Source organism: Octopus bimaculoides, chromosome 24 (assembly GCF_046866305.1).
Source record: "Octopus bimaculoides isolate indiv1 chromosome 24, ASM4686630v1, whole genome shotgun sequence".
NCBI classification, from domain to species: domain Eukaryota; kingdom Metazoa; phylum Mollusca; class Cephalopoda; order Octopoda; family Octopodidae; genus Octopus; species Octopus bimaculoides.
The window spans coordinates 13,063,162-13,079,550 of record NC_142951.1 but is presented as its reverse complement, the minus strand read 5'-3'; the positions used below and the strand labels follow the sequence as shown (position 1 = coordinate 13,079,550).

The 16,389-nt window shown below is 38.0% G+C and overlaps 1 protein-coding gene across 1 annotated transcript in view; it reads left to right on the top strand.

Moving 5' to 3' along the window:
* LOC106876109 (kanadaptin) overlaps positions 1–16,039 on the top strand; it is a 53,458-nt gene extending 37,419 nt beyond the window's left edge. The window contains exons 11-13 of the mRNA XM_089341363.1: positions 7,887–7,951; positions 13,521–13,584; positions 15,894–16,039. Of these exons, the coding sequence (XP_089197489.1) occupies positions 7,887–7,951; positions 13,521–13,584; positions 15,894–15,943 (179 nt within the window). The 3' untranslated portion in view covers positions 15,944–16,039. The remainder of the gene's footprint in view (positions 1–7,886; positions 7,952–13,520; positions 13,585–15,893) is intronic.
* Positions 16,040–16,389: the final 350 nt, after the last annotated feature.

The following is a 16,389-nucleotide window of genomic DNA, read 5'->3' as shown; positions in this document are numbered from 1 at the left end:
TAAATTAAAAGAAACACATTTGGTAGGAGGAGTTAATAACATATTACTTATTAATTACTGTTTGATTCAGCCCCATGTAATTTACAGTTTTCCTCTCTCTCAAAGGCTGTAATTACTTTCGAGACAGTACTTCTTGATACCCCAAACATTTCAGCCGTTTGCATTACACTAGCGCCTGCTGTAAGAGCACCAACAATTTGACCTCTTTGAAAGTCCGATACATCTGTGATTTTAACGAATTTTAATTACCTTTTTCTGATGGTATCTGAAAAGAAACAGCAATTTTAGCAAAACATATTCATCATCATCATCATCATCATCATTTAACTTTCACTTTCCATGCTAGCATGGGTTGGACAATTTGACTGGGGACTGGTGAACCAGATGGCTACACCAGACTCCAATCTGATCTGGCAGAGTTTCTACTGCTGGATGCCCTTCCTAATGCCAACCACTCCGAGAGTGTCATGGGTGCTTTTTATGTGCCACTGGCATGAGGGCCAGTCAGGCGGGTACTGGCAACAGCCATGCTCAAATGGTATTTTTTACGTGTCACCTGCACAGGAGTCAGTCCAATGTTTTGTTCACATGCCACTGGCACAAGTGCCAGTAAGGCGAAGCTGCAAACGATTGTGCTCAAATGGTGCTTTTTACGTGCCACCGTCATGGAAGCGAGACCGCAACACTAATGATAAATCAAAAAATATAAAAATAAACAAGCTTTTGACGGTTTTATAAGATACATTATTAACATTATTTGCTTTATTTACATTTCATGCATATTTGTCCTTATCTTGTTTGTTGTCAACAAAATGAGGACAAATATCTGTCAAATGTAAATATTGCAAATAATGTAAATGATGTACATAATTCCTCATCTCTTAAATATAGAACTGTTTTATTAGATATTTCAAAATTATGATGCTAGGTGTTTCCATTATTTTATCCAACCCCTGTATGTACACACACACACACACACACATAATGCTTAGCGGTATTTCGTCTGCCGCTACGTTCTGAGTTCAAATTCTGCCGAGGTCGACTTTGCCTTTCATCCTTTCGGGGTCGATTAAATAAGTACCAGTTACGCACTGGGGTCGATATAATCGACTTAATCTGTTTGTCTGTCTTTGTTTGTCCCCTCTGTGTTTAGCCCCTTGTGGGTAGTAAAGAAATAACACACACACACGAGCTAAGGATATATATGCAAGAGTTAAGGAATAGAGTAGTTAAAATCCATGATACATATGTTTCATAGTGAGTGGAACCACAGAGCGTTGGAAGTGGTAAATATCCAAGTGAGGCGTATACTGCAGGCTACTCTTCAGGGCAAGAATATCTTGATTGAATGAAAGTTTACATCGTTGCAAGGAGGTACATGTTAACACATGAAAGATTCAATCAGAATGTGTGATACATGTATATTTATTGGGTCATCTATAAATAATGTGGTTTTTTCAATTGCATGAACTAAAAGTCGGAGGAGGATGGGATTAACTACCTGCATTAGCTTACTATAAAAGCAGGTAGTAATTTTATCTTTTCTTATTCCTAGTGCAAGTTTTGATGAGTGCAGTTCGATTTTAAGTTATTTTTTCAAAGTTATAATGAAAGTGACAAAGGAACATATTCAGTATATTTTGCTTTCTGTGTTCAATAAAGGCAACAACACAATGGAAAGTACGAGGAATATTAATGCAGTATTTAGGGATTGGGCAATAAGTGTAAGCCAGTGTCAATGGTGGTTCCAGAAATTCCGAGCCGGAAACTGCAGCCTAGAAGATGAGCTGCATCCTGGAAGATCTGTAGAACTCGAGGGGGACATCCTGCAAACCCTGGTGGAACAAAATCCCATTGTAACTGTCCAGGAACTAGCAGAGAAGCTTGGATTTGGTCATTCAACTATTCATCAATACCTTCATACCATTGGAAAAGTCAGCAAATTGGGTCAATGGGTTCCTTACAAACTTTCCGAGTCTAATCGTGAGCAAAGAGTGAATGTGAATTTGCTGTTACATCTCACGAATGAATCTTTTTTGGACTGCTGACAAGAAATGGGTTCTCTACAAAAATTTCAAGTGCAGAACACAGTGGGTAGTGAAAGGAGAAATACTGGCATCCCAGACTAAGAAAAGGTCTTCACCCACATATCTTAATGAGTATATAATTATATAATGAAATTCAATGGCTGTTCCCAGTCTTTTAATTAACTTACCTTAGAGTTGGAAAGCATTCCATTATGCTTCATTGGATTTCAACTTCCTAATTGGCTCTGTGATTGGAGTGTGTAATTAGGAACTGGAATGTCTAATACAACATTGAAAATAAAAAAAAGACTAATGTAGTTATTTCAAAGAAGCTGATAGAATCAGCACCAGGCTTGAAAAATAAGTACTTGGGTTGATTTGCTCAACTAAAACCCTTTGACCCCATAGCTCTCAGATTACTCTGTTAGATGTAAAGGGCAAAGACCCCTTTTGGTCATGAACGACCATAGGATTGCACCTAGAAAGTTACCCTCTGAGGCATAAATCTGGGCAGATTTGTTTATGGAAAACCAACAGTCACCCATGGATATCAGCGACCCTTCTCCGTGCCGCCAGTGTTATCCAAGGGAAAGGCAAAGATCAATACAGCTTGGGATTAGTGACATCGCAACTTATTTCTATAGATGAGTGAACTGGAACAATGTGAAATAAAATATCTTGCTCTAGAACACAACACACAACCCGGTCCAGGAATTGAACTCACTACCCCATGATTGTAAGCCATTTTGAGCGTGGCCGTTGCCAGTACCGCCTAACTGGCTCCCGTAGGGTTTTCGAGTGAGATCGTTGCCAGTGCCCCTGGACTGGCTTGTGCGGGTGGCACATAAAAGACACCATTTCGAGCGTGGCCTTTTTCGTGCGGGTGACACGTAAAAGCACCCACTACACTCTCTGAGTGGTTGGCGTTAGGAAGGGCATCCAGCTGTAGAAACTCTGCCAAATTAGATTGGAGCCTGGTGTAGCCATCCGGTTGCACCAGTCCTCAGTCAAACCGTCCAACCCATGCTAGCATGGAAAGCGGACGTTAAACGATGAGGATGATGATTTTCTATATGTGTTCGCTATGTATGTTAGGCCAATGACTGACAAGTGTATGTGTGTGACGACTGACACACACACACACACACACACACACACATACACATACACACACACATCTAAAGACAGAGACAGACACACACAAGGACAGAAATAGGATTTACGTATGCTTTAATGTACGTGTGTGTGTGTGTGTGTGTGTGTGTGTGTGTGTCTCTTACTTTATGTATGTAACTCCTCCACCCTACCCAACGTTTTGCTGTTTTTAGTATTATCAGTTCTATGAGTGTGTGTGTGTGTGTGTGTGTGTGTGTGTGTGTGTGTTTGTGCGTTCCTTATGTCTTTAGTAAACTATAGTAAAGAACATTTTACGCTGTTTTAATGAGCCCACATCTAATGAAGTTGCCATCCTTATGGTAGGTGATCCCCATGAAAATCATGATATTCTCATTCGTGTTTGAGGTTACAACCTTAAACGTGTTTCACAGACTCATCCCTCTTATGATGTTCTCCAGTATCCTCTTAATCTGTGAAATGGTCAAGATGGGTATCATTTCAATATTCCACAGATTGAACCTGCAACAGGATAGCCAATTATATACAAAAAGGTGTTGTCAAATGACTTCTATTCTTACCAACTGATGTTGAGACCAGAATAATCAAATCCTTTCTACTATAGACACAAGGCCTGAAATTTTGGGCGAGCGGGGCCAGTCGATTACATCGACCCAGTGTCTCACTGGTACTTAATTCATCGACTGTGAAAGGATGAAAGGCAAAGGTTACCCCAGCGGCATTTGAAATACCGCTCAAACATTTTGCCCAGCATGCTAACGTTTCTGCCATCTCGCCACCCTAATGCTTCTGCCAGCTTGTTGCCTCCCAGAACAATCAAATCAATTACACATGTCAAATAAACTTTATTTTCATTTACATATTTTCTATGTTATCTCAATAGCCAGCTATTGTTATTTCAAATACACTCCTCTACAACAACCAGGCTTCATTACAAAATGAAAATAGTTTCGCACTTTCAATTTGAACCAAAATTACAAAGTGTTGCATTACAAGAGTGATGATGTGTGAATAATGAAGTCACATATGTATTATAATAAAGAAAGCTGCTTATTATCTATTTACCAAATAAACTATGTTTTTGACTCAACAACTCTTTTTTTACAACTAAAATAACCTCAGCAACTATGTTGAGTCACACAATTTTGATTTAATTTTCAGACAATATTTTGATTTGCTTCTAATGTATTACTTTTGTCCGATGTTTCACCCATGAGTTGAATTCTACTCAGACAAACATTTATGAAAATGTACACAAATATTGTATTAAAATAAGCCACAGCAAAAAACATTGCATTAAAAGACATCAATTTTTCTATATGTTATGAGGAAATACAGCCTCACTCTATCTCTCTCTCTCACGCACACAAAAGATGTATGCATATGTATTTATGGGCAAAGGTCAAGAATATGCACTCCCTGTATTTAGGGTTAGGGCTACGCTGTAAACAGGTGGAGTGCATATTCTTTACCTCTGCCTATTTATGTACATGTATATGAAAGATAATCTGTGTGTGTGTGTGTGAGAGGGAGAGAGCGAATGAGTACCACTTGCACATACATGCAAAATATTTCATATATCACAACACACACCTTCACTCACCCTCCCCATCTCTCTCACTCATGCACATCCATTTCATATACACATGTCTTATACTTTCTCCTCTCACTTCAAAGCAAATGTCACCTTTTCACCTTATCTTCTCTTTCAATTTCTGCTCTGTTCAAAGCATACAGAAATTAAACCAATTTTACGGAAATTAACAATCAATCATATGATTCCATATATGTTGAGTTGACAACTTTGCTTTTTCAAATGAAAGAATGCCATAAAATAGCTTCCTTTGACACACACACATATACATACACTCTAGGTAAAACTTCTGTGTGAATTATGTTAATTCATGCAGTGTGCATGTACAAATTTACAGCTCAAACCCAATTGAAATGATCTTTTTCTATTGTGTAATTTGTGTTTGTGATGAGCGTATTTAAAAACCTGATCTTTGATATTAACTTAAAAGGAAGTTTTTCCAGAAATCCTGTCCAAGGTGACATTTGTGCTCTCCACCTCTTATTTTTTCCTAAATTTTTTATAATTCCTATGTTTGCGATACAGGAGATTAGGATTTCACAGAACACATTTTCAATATTTTCATCTTCTCCCTCTCCACACCAAATTTATTTTTTTATTTTTTTCAAATTTTTATTCTTGGTAATCCATGGAGCAAAAACAGAGAGTACGAATCTTTAAGAATTTTACCCATCGCCTGACCCCTTTCATGGTTCACTTTTAGCTTTTTGGAAAGCAGGAAAGTTTCTTCAGAAATAATGTTGTTTACCTATTGTTTCTAGCATGTCAGGTTTTCTGGTTGTGGTCTGGTATTTTTTAAGTGTACTATTTCAGTAGAATTCTATGCATGCAGGAGACATCAGACAAAAGTGCCCTTCACTATTAAACAAACAATAACTTCCATTATTCCATTAACTTATACATCAGCTGTACTGATTCTGACCATAAGAAAGGAGCAAATAATTCAATGTGCTTGTGGGTCATAACACCCGGGCAACGCTGGGATGCATTGCTAGTGATTAATATATACACACACACATATATATGATTATTGTTATTATTATTATTATTAGTAGTAGTAGTATTAAGGCAGTGAGCTGGCATAGTTGCTATTATGCTGGGCAAAATGCTTTATGCTTTGAGTTCAAATTCTGCCATGGTCAACTTTGCCTTTCATCCTTTCAGAATCATTGAAATAAATACCAGTTATGCATTGGGGGTAGTGATGAAATCAACTTTCCTTCTCCCCAAGAAATTTCAGGTCTTGTGCCTATAGCAGAAAAGCTGCTGCTGCTGCTGCTTCTTCTTCTTCTTCTTCTTCTTCTTCTTCTTCTTCTTCTTCTTCTTCTTCTTCTTCTTCTTCTTCTTCTTCTTCTTCTTCTTCTTCTTCACATTCTTCTTCTTCTTCTTCTTCTTCTTCACATTCTTCTTCTTCTTCTTCTTCTTCTTCTTCTTCTTCTTCTTCTTCTTCTTCTTCTTCTTCTTCTTCTTCTTCACATTCTTCTTCTTCTTCTTCACTTTCTTCTTCTTCTTCTTCTTCTTCTTCTCATTTTTATTTTAATAAGTTACCTTTCAGTTGATGAAAAACATTACCTCGCAAACATTAAAATGCTTAATGAGTTGTCTCCCTCAGATGTCAACAACTATGTCACACTCTATTTATCTCACACAGTAGACACTAAGAAGTTGAGAAGCCTTGCACTGGATAACATTGACACAAAATAACAGACATAGTAACATGTATATATACATACATACATATATATATATATATATATATATATATATATATATATATATATATATAAACACATCTATACATAGTAACAATGAATCACGTCTTATTTTGTATTTTCTTAAATAAAAACAGATACAATATACATATATTTTTATATATGTATACACACACATATGCATATACACATTTATATACATATATAAATATACATATATATATATATATATATATATATATATAGACACATATATTTAGACAGACATGTTTCTGTGTGTATATATATATATATATATATATATATATCATCATCATCATCATCGTTTGATATATATATATATATATATATAGATATAGATATATTATATATATTCATATACATACACACACACATGTGCGTGTGTGTTGGTGTAAAATAAATACCCAAATAACATGCATCAAAACTTCAGCCTTTGGAAATGTATTTAAAAAAGGAAAGAAAACTTAGGAAATGTCTTTATCAAGAATTCCGTGTGACATTTGCAGAACTGTAATCTTTCGTAATAAACACTCAACCTGGAATTCTAAATTAGATTTTGTATTCTGGTTGGTTGTGGTAGTAAGTTTATCTTTTATTCAATTTGACAGTTTCAAGGAAAATGGCGTTTGTTTTTGTTTTGTTTTGTTTGTTTTCTGTTTGCCTTTTGTTTTTGTATTTTTGTTTGTATTTTGCATTTTATTTGCAATATATTTGTAAACTTGAATTTGTTTCATAAGTATTGTGTTTTTTTTTTGTTGTTTTATTTAATTTTGTTTTGCCTTTGTTAAAATTAGACATGTAGGTCTGTAGGTACATATCATTGATGTATGTATGTCTGAATATGTGAGCATGTGTGTGTGTGTGTGTGTCTGAATGCAAGTGTGTATACACATGCGCACATGATATATATATATGTATGTTTATCTCTCTCTCTCTCTCTCTTTACCTATCTATCTGTTTATCTGTCCCTGTGTCTGTCTCTTTGTTTGTCTGTCTATCTATCTATATACACACATGCACACAGACATGTGTATGCATATACATTTAAGCTTATATATAAATGCCTGTATATATATGTGCATATGCATGTATGTATGTATGTATGTGTGTGGGGTATATATATATAAATATATAGATATATATATATGAGAGAGAGATACACACACATACACGTATTTATGCTCATTTATCTAAGCTTGTATATATATACGTGTGTGTGTGTGTGTGTGTATGAGTGCTTATACATATGTGTGTATGTGATTATATATATGCATCTATTATTCCCATTGGTATATGTATGTACAGATGCATATACACACATCTCCCCATCCTCTTCTCTGCAGACCTCACACACACACACACACACACACCAATGATTCTTCTGTTATTTCGTTGTAGATTATCATACTCGCACTTCTGAGATTCACAAACCAGAAAAGAAAAACTCAAAAAGCTTTCGTGAAGTGAGTATGCCATTCTTTTTTTTTCCATGACCATTAGCTCTATCATCATAATTATATATACATGTGTGTGTGTGTGTGTGTGTGTGTGTGTGTGTGTCTTGTCCTGACATCGTATTATAATTGTAAATGAGTGTCACTGCCATGCCAGTGGTGTCCCTTATTTTATAAACCTCTCCAAAAACATATCTGTTTTTATGGGGAAATGTTACCTTACTTTACTTGGGGACAGGTGAGGGTTGGGATCATGAAGAGCCTCTGGCCACCCACAGCAAATTCCATCAGGTGTATATGAGCATAGAAAGGTGAACATTAAAGCAATCTACCCACTCACCCCCTGTCCCCTTCATTATACACACCTCACTGTAACTTGGGTGAACAGCCCTTCATTCCCCCATCATCATTACATAAACAAAATCTCTCCTCTCTCTTGTCTCTCTGTTTCCAACTGAGGTAGCCATGTTTCCCTTGTAATGGAACATTATGGAAGAGGTAAATAACTATTATTTACCTCTTCCATAATGTTTTAACCTTGTTCACTATAATACTCGTTTTCAATATTTTTAGATTATAACGCTTAATAATTATATTAATACCGTTAATGTAGGGATTAGTTTACAGGTTTTGTCTCTTTATATATATTTTTATTTCTCATGTTTATGTTTATTCCTTGAATGGTTTTAGGTATTTTTTTAGGAATTTGACCTGAAGAGTGACTGATTTGGGGAGTAAAATCATTTCCCCATTAAAATGAACTTGGATAGAATTTGCTTATGATTGCAATCTGTAATATTTCAATACTTTTCATGTCAATTACATGTTTGCTGAAGTCACTAACAGATTGCTGCCTTGAATCTGGCTATATAACCTGGATCATCATCATTTACAGTCATGTGCTTTCTCAAAGACAATAACAGTGGTAATACACAGCTACACGACACATATTTTTCACCAACAAGCAGGGCCGTAGCCTGACAGAATAAGTCTAAAACATTGATGTATTTTGAAATCTTTTCCCAATCAGAATCGAACAGTTTTAGACCTTTATATTGCTTCTCTTCGTCTGACATGTAGATGGTTATTGCTTCTCTGGGCTGCAGCAGACTCTGCAGCATTAGAAAAGTACTGTTCCATCTTGCTGGAGCATCTTGTTGCAGCTTCCGCAATGGTGAATCACAACAATTCTGAAATTCAGTTGTGTAGATAGGGCTATGTTTAAAATGTCCTATGATCTTTCAACAGTCCTCAGCCCCCTCTTATTCATCATAGTCCTCCAGGCAATAACAGAGGAATTCAAGACAGGATGCCCCTGGGAGCTTCTCTATGCTGATGACCTTGCTCTAATTGCTGAGTCACTATCAGAACTAGAGGAAAAGTTTCAGGTGTGGAAGCAAGGATTAGAATTGAAAGGCCTCAGAGACAACCTAGCTAAAACCAAAGTCTTAATAAGTAAGAAGGCAGACAAACCACAAATCCCTTCAGGTGTAAAAAGAACCATTTGAACGTAATCATTGCCAGTGTTGCCTTACTGGCACATGTGCCTGTGGCACAATAAAAACAACATTCAAGTGTGGTCATTGCCAGTGCCGCCAGACTGGCTCCCATGCAGGTGGCATGTAAAAAACACCTTTTGAGCGTGGTCGTTGCCAGTACTGCCTGACTGGCCCTCGTGCTGGTGGCACATAAAAACACCCATTACACTCTCGGAGTGGTTGGCGTTAGGAAGGGCATCGAGCTGTAGAAACTTTGCCAGATCAGATTGGAGCCTGGTGCAGCCTTCTGGCTCGCCAGCCCTCAGTCTAACCGTCCAACCCATGCCAGCATGGAAAGTGGACGTTAAATGATGATGATGATGATGATGATGATGATGATGATGATGATATATATACATATATATATATATATATATATATATATATATATATATATGGGAGAGTATTGTTATTATAGTCCACTCTGCATTGTTGTGCCATTCAAGATGCGTTATATTATATATATATATATATATATACATATATATATAATATATATGTATATATATGTATATTGTATGCATACACACACACAATTTTTATTTCTCTGCATTTCATTAGAAGCAGCCGGCCCTGTTAGATTTATAACTGTTTTCAAGGCATTTCCCAGAAATTACATTTGGAATGAAATTGGTTTTAGCTGTCCTCTGCTAATGTCACTTTATTGCAGCAGAGAATTATGGCAAGGACGTTCTGTCTTCCTAGCATGCTGCATTATCACTGACTTTCAATTTTCTTACTGTTAATTTTTGGTTCCATTCACCAGTCAGGAAATGGTTTGAGCCATGGCGTCTGGTCTCAGCCTCTATTGATAGGATGTGCACTCATTTCTTGTTTTTTTACTTGAGTTTTCCATTATATTTTGCTGATAATGTAGTTTCCATGATGAGTCTTCTTGTTTTAGCTATTCTGTATAAGATAAATTACTCTAAACAGTAAAGTGAGTAGCTTCATCATAGTGGCAGTTGAATGTTACTAATGCTTTAACCCCAGGCAGATTCTCCACCAACTGGTTTTTGGTGTAATGCTCTACACGCTTTATATACAATACATCACTAGCAGGAGGAGCGAACCCTTACTACCCTCCAGCAGCTAACAGGATTGCGGGACTGGCCCAGCTTCGAGCTATTTGGCTCATCCTCAGCCTCATGCACCTGTAAACTGGAGTGATGGCTAAGATCTGCTTCTGTTAGCGATATATTGTATACAAAGTGACCATCGGTCACTGATTTGCAACAAGCAAAATGGCTAGTTGTAAAATCTCAAGAAGAGATCAGAGTAGTTGCTGGCACTCTGTTGCTTACAACATCGAGGGTTCCAGTTGATCCGATCAACGGAACAGCCTGCTCGTGAAATTAACGTGCAAGTGGCTGAGCACTCCACAGACACGTGTACCCTCAATGTAGTTCTCAGTGGGGGAGATTCCGCGTGACACAGTGTGAAAAGGCTGACGCTTTGAATTACAGGCACAACAGAAACATGCAGTAAGAGTGAGAGAAAGTTGTGGTGGAAGAGTACAGCAGGGTTCGCCACCATCCCCTGCTGGAGCCTTGTGGAGCTTTAGGTGTTTTCGCTCAATAAACACTCACAATGCCCGGTCTGGGAATCGAAACCACGATCCTATGACCGCGAGTCCGCTGCCCTAACCACTGGGCCATTGCACCTCCACGATCAAAGTAGTAACGTATACTAAACAGTAAAGCGAGTAACCACATCAAAGTGGCAGTTGGATGTTACTACTGGTTTCGGTGTAATGCATTACCTGGAAAACCAGCTGGTAGAGAGTCTACCTGGGGTTAAACTAGTAGTAACATTCAACTGCCACTTTGATGTCGCTACTCACTTTACTGTTTAGTATACTAATCTATCTCTTCTTGAGATTTTATAAATTACTCTGTTTTGGTTAGGTTGGCTACTTAGAGATACCATCTTGCATGGAAGGAAATAGTTAAGTTGTGTGTTTTTTTTTAAATAGTTGAGCTGGCAAAATGGTTAGCAAGCTGGGCAGAATGCTTGGCAACATTTCGTCCATCTTTGCGTTCTGAGTTCAAATTCTGCTGGGGTCAACTTTGCTTTTTATTCTTTCTGGGTTGATAAATTTAGTACCAGTTGAATATGGGGGTTTATGTAATTGACTAGCCCCTTCCCCTAAAATTTCAAGCCTTCTGCTTTTAGTAGAAACGATTATCATTATTATTATTATTATTATTAAGGTGGTGAGCTGACAGAATCATTAGCATGCCAGGCAAAATGCTTAGTGGCATTTCATCTGTCTTCATGTTCTGAGATCAAATTCTGCCAAGGTCAGCTTTGCCTTTCGTCCTTTCGGAGTTGATAAAAAAGGTACCAGTTGAACGCTGGGGGTCAATGTAATATGACTTACCCTCCCCCAAAATTGCTGGCCTTTTCTCAAAATTTATTATTATTATTATTATTATTATTATTATTATGGCAGTGAGCTGAATGAATCATTAGCACACTGGGTGAAATGCTTAGCGGTATTTCACCCGTCTTCGTGTTCTGAGTTCAAATTACACTGAGGTCGACTTTGCCTTTCAGCGTCAATAAATTAAGTAGCAGTAATACACTGGGGTTGATGTAATCTACTTGTCCCCTCCCTTAAAATGTCAGGACTTGTGCCTTCAGTAGATAGGATTATTATTATTATTATCATCATTATAGTTATTAAGATGGCAAGCTGGCCGAATTGTTAGCATCCTGGGTAATATGCTTAGCAGTATTTTGTGTGTCTTTAGGCTCTGAGTTCAAATTCTATGAGGTTGACTCTGCCTTTTATCCTTTCATGGTCAGAAAAATAAGCTGAGCACTGGGGTTGATGCGATCCCCCTGTCCCCCTCAATTTCAGGCTTTGTGCTTATGGTAAAAGGGATTATTATTATTTATAAAAATGGTAAGAGTGAATGGCACCTCTCTAACTGTAGACCTGTGAGTCAGATAAAGGGAATTGGAAGGGGCACTTGCACTTGGTGATCAGGGAAATCTCGGGCAGTGGGGTTTCTCGATTATCCCTAGAGGTCATTCTGTATCAAGAGAGCTACATCTCTTTAACCACCACCTCCTTTTTTTTTTTAATTATTTTTACAATTTCATTATATCTAAATCCCCGCACTTTGTGTCTGTCTTTGAATTTTCCCCACCATCCATTCTGGTGGCAAATAAATGAAATCATCATCATTATTATTATTATTATTATCATTATTATTAGTGAAGGCATGTGGCTTAGTGGTTAGGGTATTTGGCTCACGATCGTAAGGTCATGAGTTCGATTCCCGGCGATGCGTTGTGTCCTTGAGCAAGACACTTTATTTCACGTTACTCCAGTCCACTCAGCTGGCAAAAATGAGTAGTACCTGTATTTCAAAGGGCTGGCCTTGTCATGCTATGTGTCATACTGGGTCTCCCTGAGAACTACGTTAAGGGTACACATGTCTGTGGATTGCTCAGTCACTTGCACGTTAATTTCATGAGCAAGCTGTTCCGTTGATCGTATCAGCTGGGACCCTTGTCGTCATAACCAACAGAGTACTCCTATTATTATTATTAGTAGTAGTAGTAGTAGTTTTATTTTTATAACGTGCTTTCACTTCACTACCGACCACAGCTCTGTGTGCCTTGGGTATGTGCTGTGGTTTGCTGTGATGCTCTTATGTTTACTGTATTGAAAGTGTTTTGCGTAGAATGTGTGCAGTACCCAGTAGTGCAATTTTCTGTATGTTATATATATTTGTAAGTCCTGGTGTTTTTGTTATGTATTTGTCTGAATATTTTTTTATTATACCTAAGGCGCCTACTATGATAGGAATTGTTTCTGTTTTTAGATTCCACATTCGAGTTACCTCTATTTCCAGGTCTTTGTACTTTGAAAGTTTCTCCATTTTTTTTAGGGAAACGTTGTCATCTGCTGGTATTGATACATCAATTAGAAAGCATTTTTTTCTTCATGATCTTTGACAACTATATCTGGTCTATTGGCCTTATATTATTATTATCATTATTATTATTTTATTTTTAATTTACAGGTTTCTGGAGATTCCTCATGTTTTGAAGCTGATGCAGATAAAGTGGTTTGGTTACCTCCATCAGGTAAGTTTTCTTTTCTTTTTTATTAAGATAGGTGTTGCATACCATATTTAGGCAATGCTGTGTGCTTCAGCAGATCTGTTTGCAATCATGTGGTTCTCTGTTTGGTTTCACTCTATAGTACCTTCAACCATTGTCTTTACAGTCTTGTATCAATCAAAGCCGTATCATTAATACATAATTGATGGAAACAGTAAGAACCCAATGCAATCATCTTCATCATCATTTCTGAGTTTTCTAATGTATGCAAGTAACTGCAGACAAATACGAAAATGTATTCTAATAATGTATTCAGAATAAGCAAAACAGAGATTAAAAAAACGAGGTACCTTTAGACAAGTCTCCTGATGAGACACATCTGCACCAAATGATGCACCACAACTGTTTGTATAGTGTCTTACTTGCGAGGTACCAATACATAATGGGTCAAAACTATCCTAGTGATTAATATAGAATCTCACGAATTACATCTTCTTTCTCTTTCATTATATATCATCATCATCATCATCTTCATCGTTTAACGTCCGCTTTCCATGCTAGCATGGGTTGGACGATTTGACTGAGGACTGGTGAAACCGGATGGCAACACCAGGCTCCAATCTAATTTGGCAGAGTTTCTACAGCTGGATGCCCTTCCTAACGCCAACCACTCAGAGAGTGTAGTAGGTACTTTTACGTGTCACCCGCACGAAGGCCAGTCAGGCGGTACTGGCAACGGCCACGCTCGAAATGGTGTCTTTTATGTGCCACCTACACAAAGCCAGTCCAGGGGCACTGGCAACGATCTCGCTCGAAAACCGTACGAAGGCCAGTCAGGCGGCACTGGCAACGGTCACGCTCAAAATGGTGCATCTTATGTGCCACCCGCACAAGAGCCAGTCCAGGGGCACTGGCAACGATCTCACTTGGCTTGCCGGGTCTTCTCACGCACAGCACATATATATCGTCATCGTCGTTTAACGTCCGCTTTCCATGCTAGCATGGGTTGGACGATTTGACTGAGGACTGGTGAAACCAGGTGGCTACGCCAGGCTCCAATCTGATTTGGCAGTGTTATCATCATCATTATCATCTAACATCTGTTTTCCATGCTGGCATGGGTTGGATGGTTTGACTGAAAACTGGTAAGCTGGGAAGCTGCACTAGGTTCCAATCTGATTTGCCATGGTTTCTACTGCTGGATGCCCTTCCTAATGCCAACCATTCCAAGAGTGTAGTGGGTGCTTTTTATGTGCCAGTTATGAAACACTGGCGTTGTCCATGATTACAATCTCACTTGACTTGACAGGTCTTCTCAAGCCTGGTATAATGCCAAAGTCCTCAGTCACTTGTCACTGCCCCTGTGAGGCCTAAAGCTCAAAGGATGTTTTTTATGTGTCACCAGCACGGGTGCCAGATGCACACATACACACACCGATATACTAATATCAAACCATTACACCACATGACCTTCATCGACCAATTGCAGCCCACCTTAAGGTAATAACAATCAACTTCTTTCATTCAAATTCAAAATGGCTGAAGACTAGCACCACCCTTGAAACTCTGAGTACCAGCAAATTTGAATCAAACTGTTTTGATCCATACATGTGACTCCCAAGAAATTAGTTCAATGCCCTTCTTTCATTTGTCCACTCACACACGTGTGTGTGTATATATATATATATATATATACATATATCATTGCTATAATGTTAAACTGCCGTATGTCCAAATTTGGCCAAATGTGTTTTTTTTTCAATATTTATTATTGCTTGCAATAACCGGTTCTTTTGGTCAAACTATCATATCTCCATCTGCTTCAGATGCCAAAATATCAAAAACTGTCAACGGTTTTGCTTTGGAATGGTGCAACTATTTTTCCGTTTTCTGAAAAAGCAACGTTTTGGACTTATGATACTTTTACATAATAACAACAACAATATATATATATGTATGTGTATGTGTGTACAACTGGCTTCTTTCAGTTTCATTCTACTAAATCCATTTACATGGCTTTGGTTGGCACAGGGCTATGGCTGAAGACACTTGGCCATGGTGCTATGCTCTGGGTCTGAACATAGAACCTTGTTGCTGGGAAGCAAACTTCTTACCACATAGACACACCTGCACCTATTAATTACAGTATGTGGCCAGTATGCACACCCCTCCTCCTTCTCTCTCTATATATATGTCATTTCCTTGTTCCAGATCCATTCATGCATTTTGTATATTTATTTATTTTTCATTTATTTGATTCTTATGCATTTTCTCTTTTTTTTTTTGTTTTGTTTGCTTATAATATTTATTATGGCTCTACCCTATCTTTCCAGATCAAAGTGGTGATGGACGTACTTCTTTGAATGAGAAATATGGCTACTGATCTCTCCAAGATTCCATTCTCCACCCCCATCCCCCACTAGAACATTTCAAATCTCCATGAACTTCTGATGCATTAAAACATTTCCATATAAGACTAGTCTGTGTTTTAGTAAAACTCTTTCTTCTTCTGTATATGTGTACACACGTGGAGGCGCAATGGCCCAGTGGTTAGGGCAGCGGACTCGCGGTCATAGGATCGCGGTTTCAATTCCCAGACTGGGCGTTGTGAGTGTTTATTGAGCGAAAACACCTAAAGCTCCCCGAAGCTCCAGCAGGGAATGGTGGTGAACCTCTTTCACCACAACTTTCTTTCACTCTTACTTCTTGTTTCTGTTGTGCCTGTAATTCAAAGGGTCAACCTTGTCACGCTGAATTTCCCCAAGAACTACGTTAAGGGTACACGTGTCTGTGGAGTGCTCATCCACTTGCACGTTAATTTCATGAGTA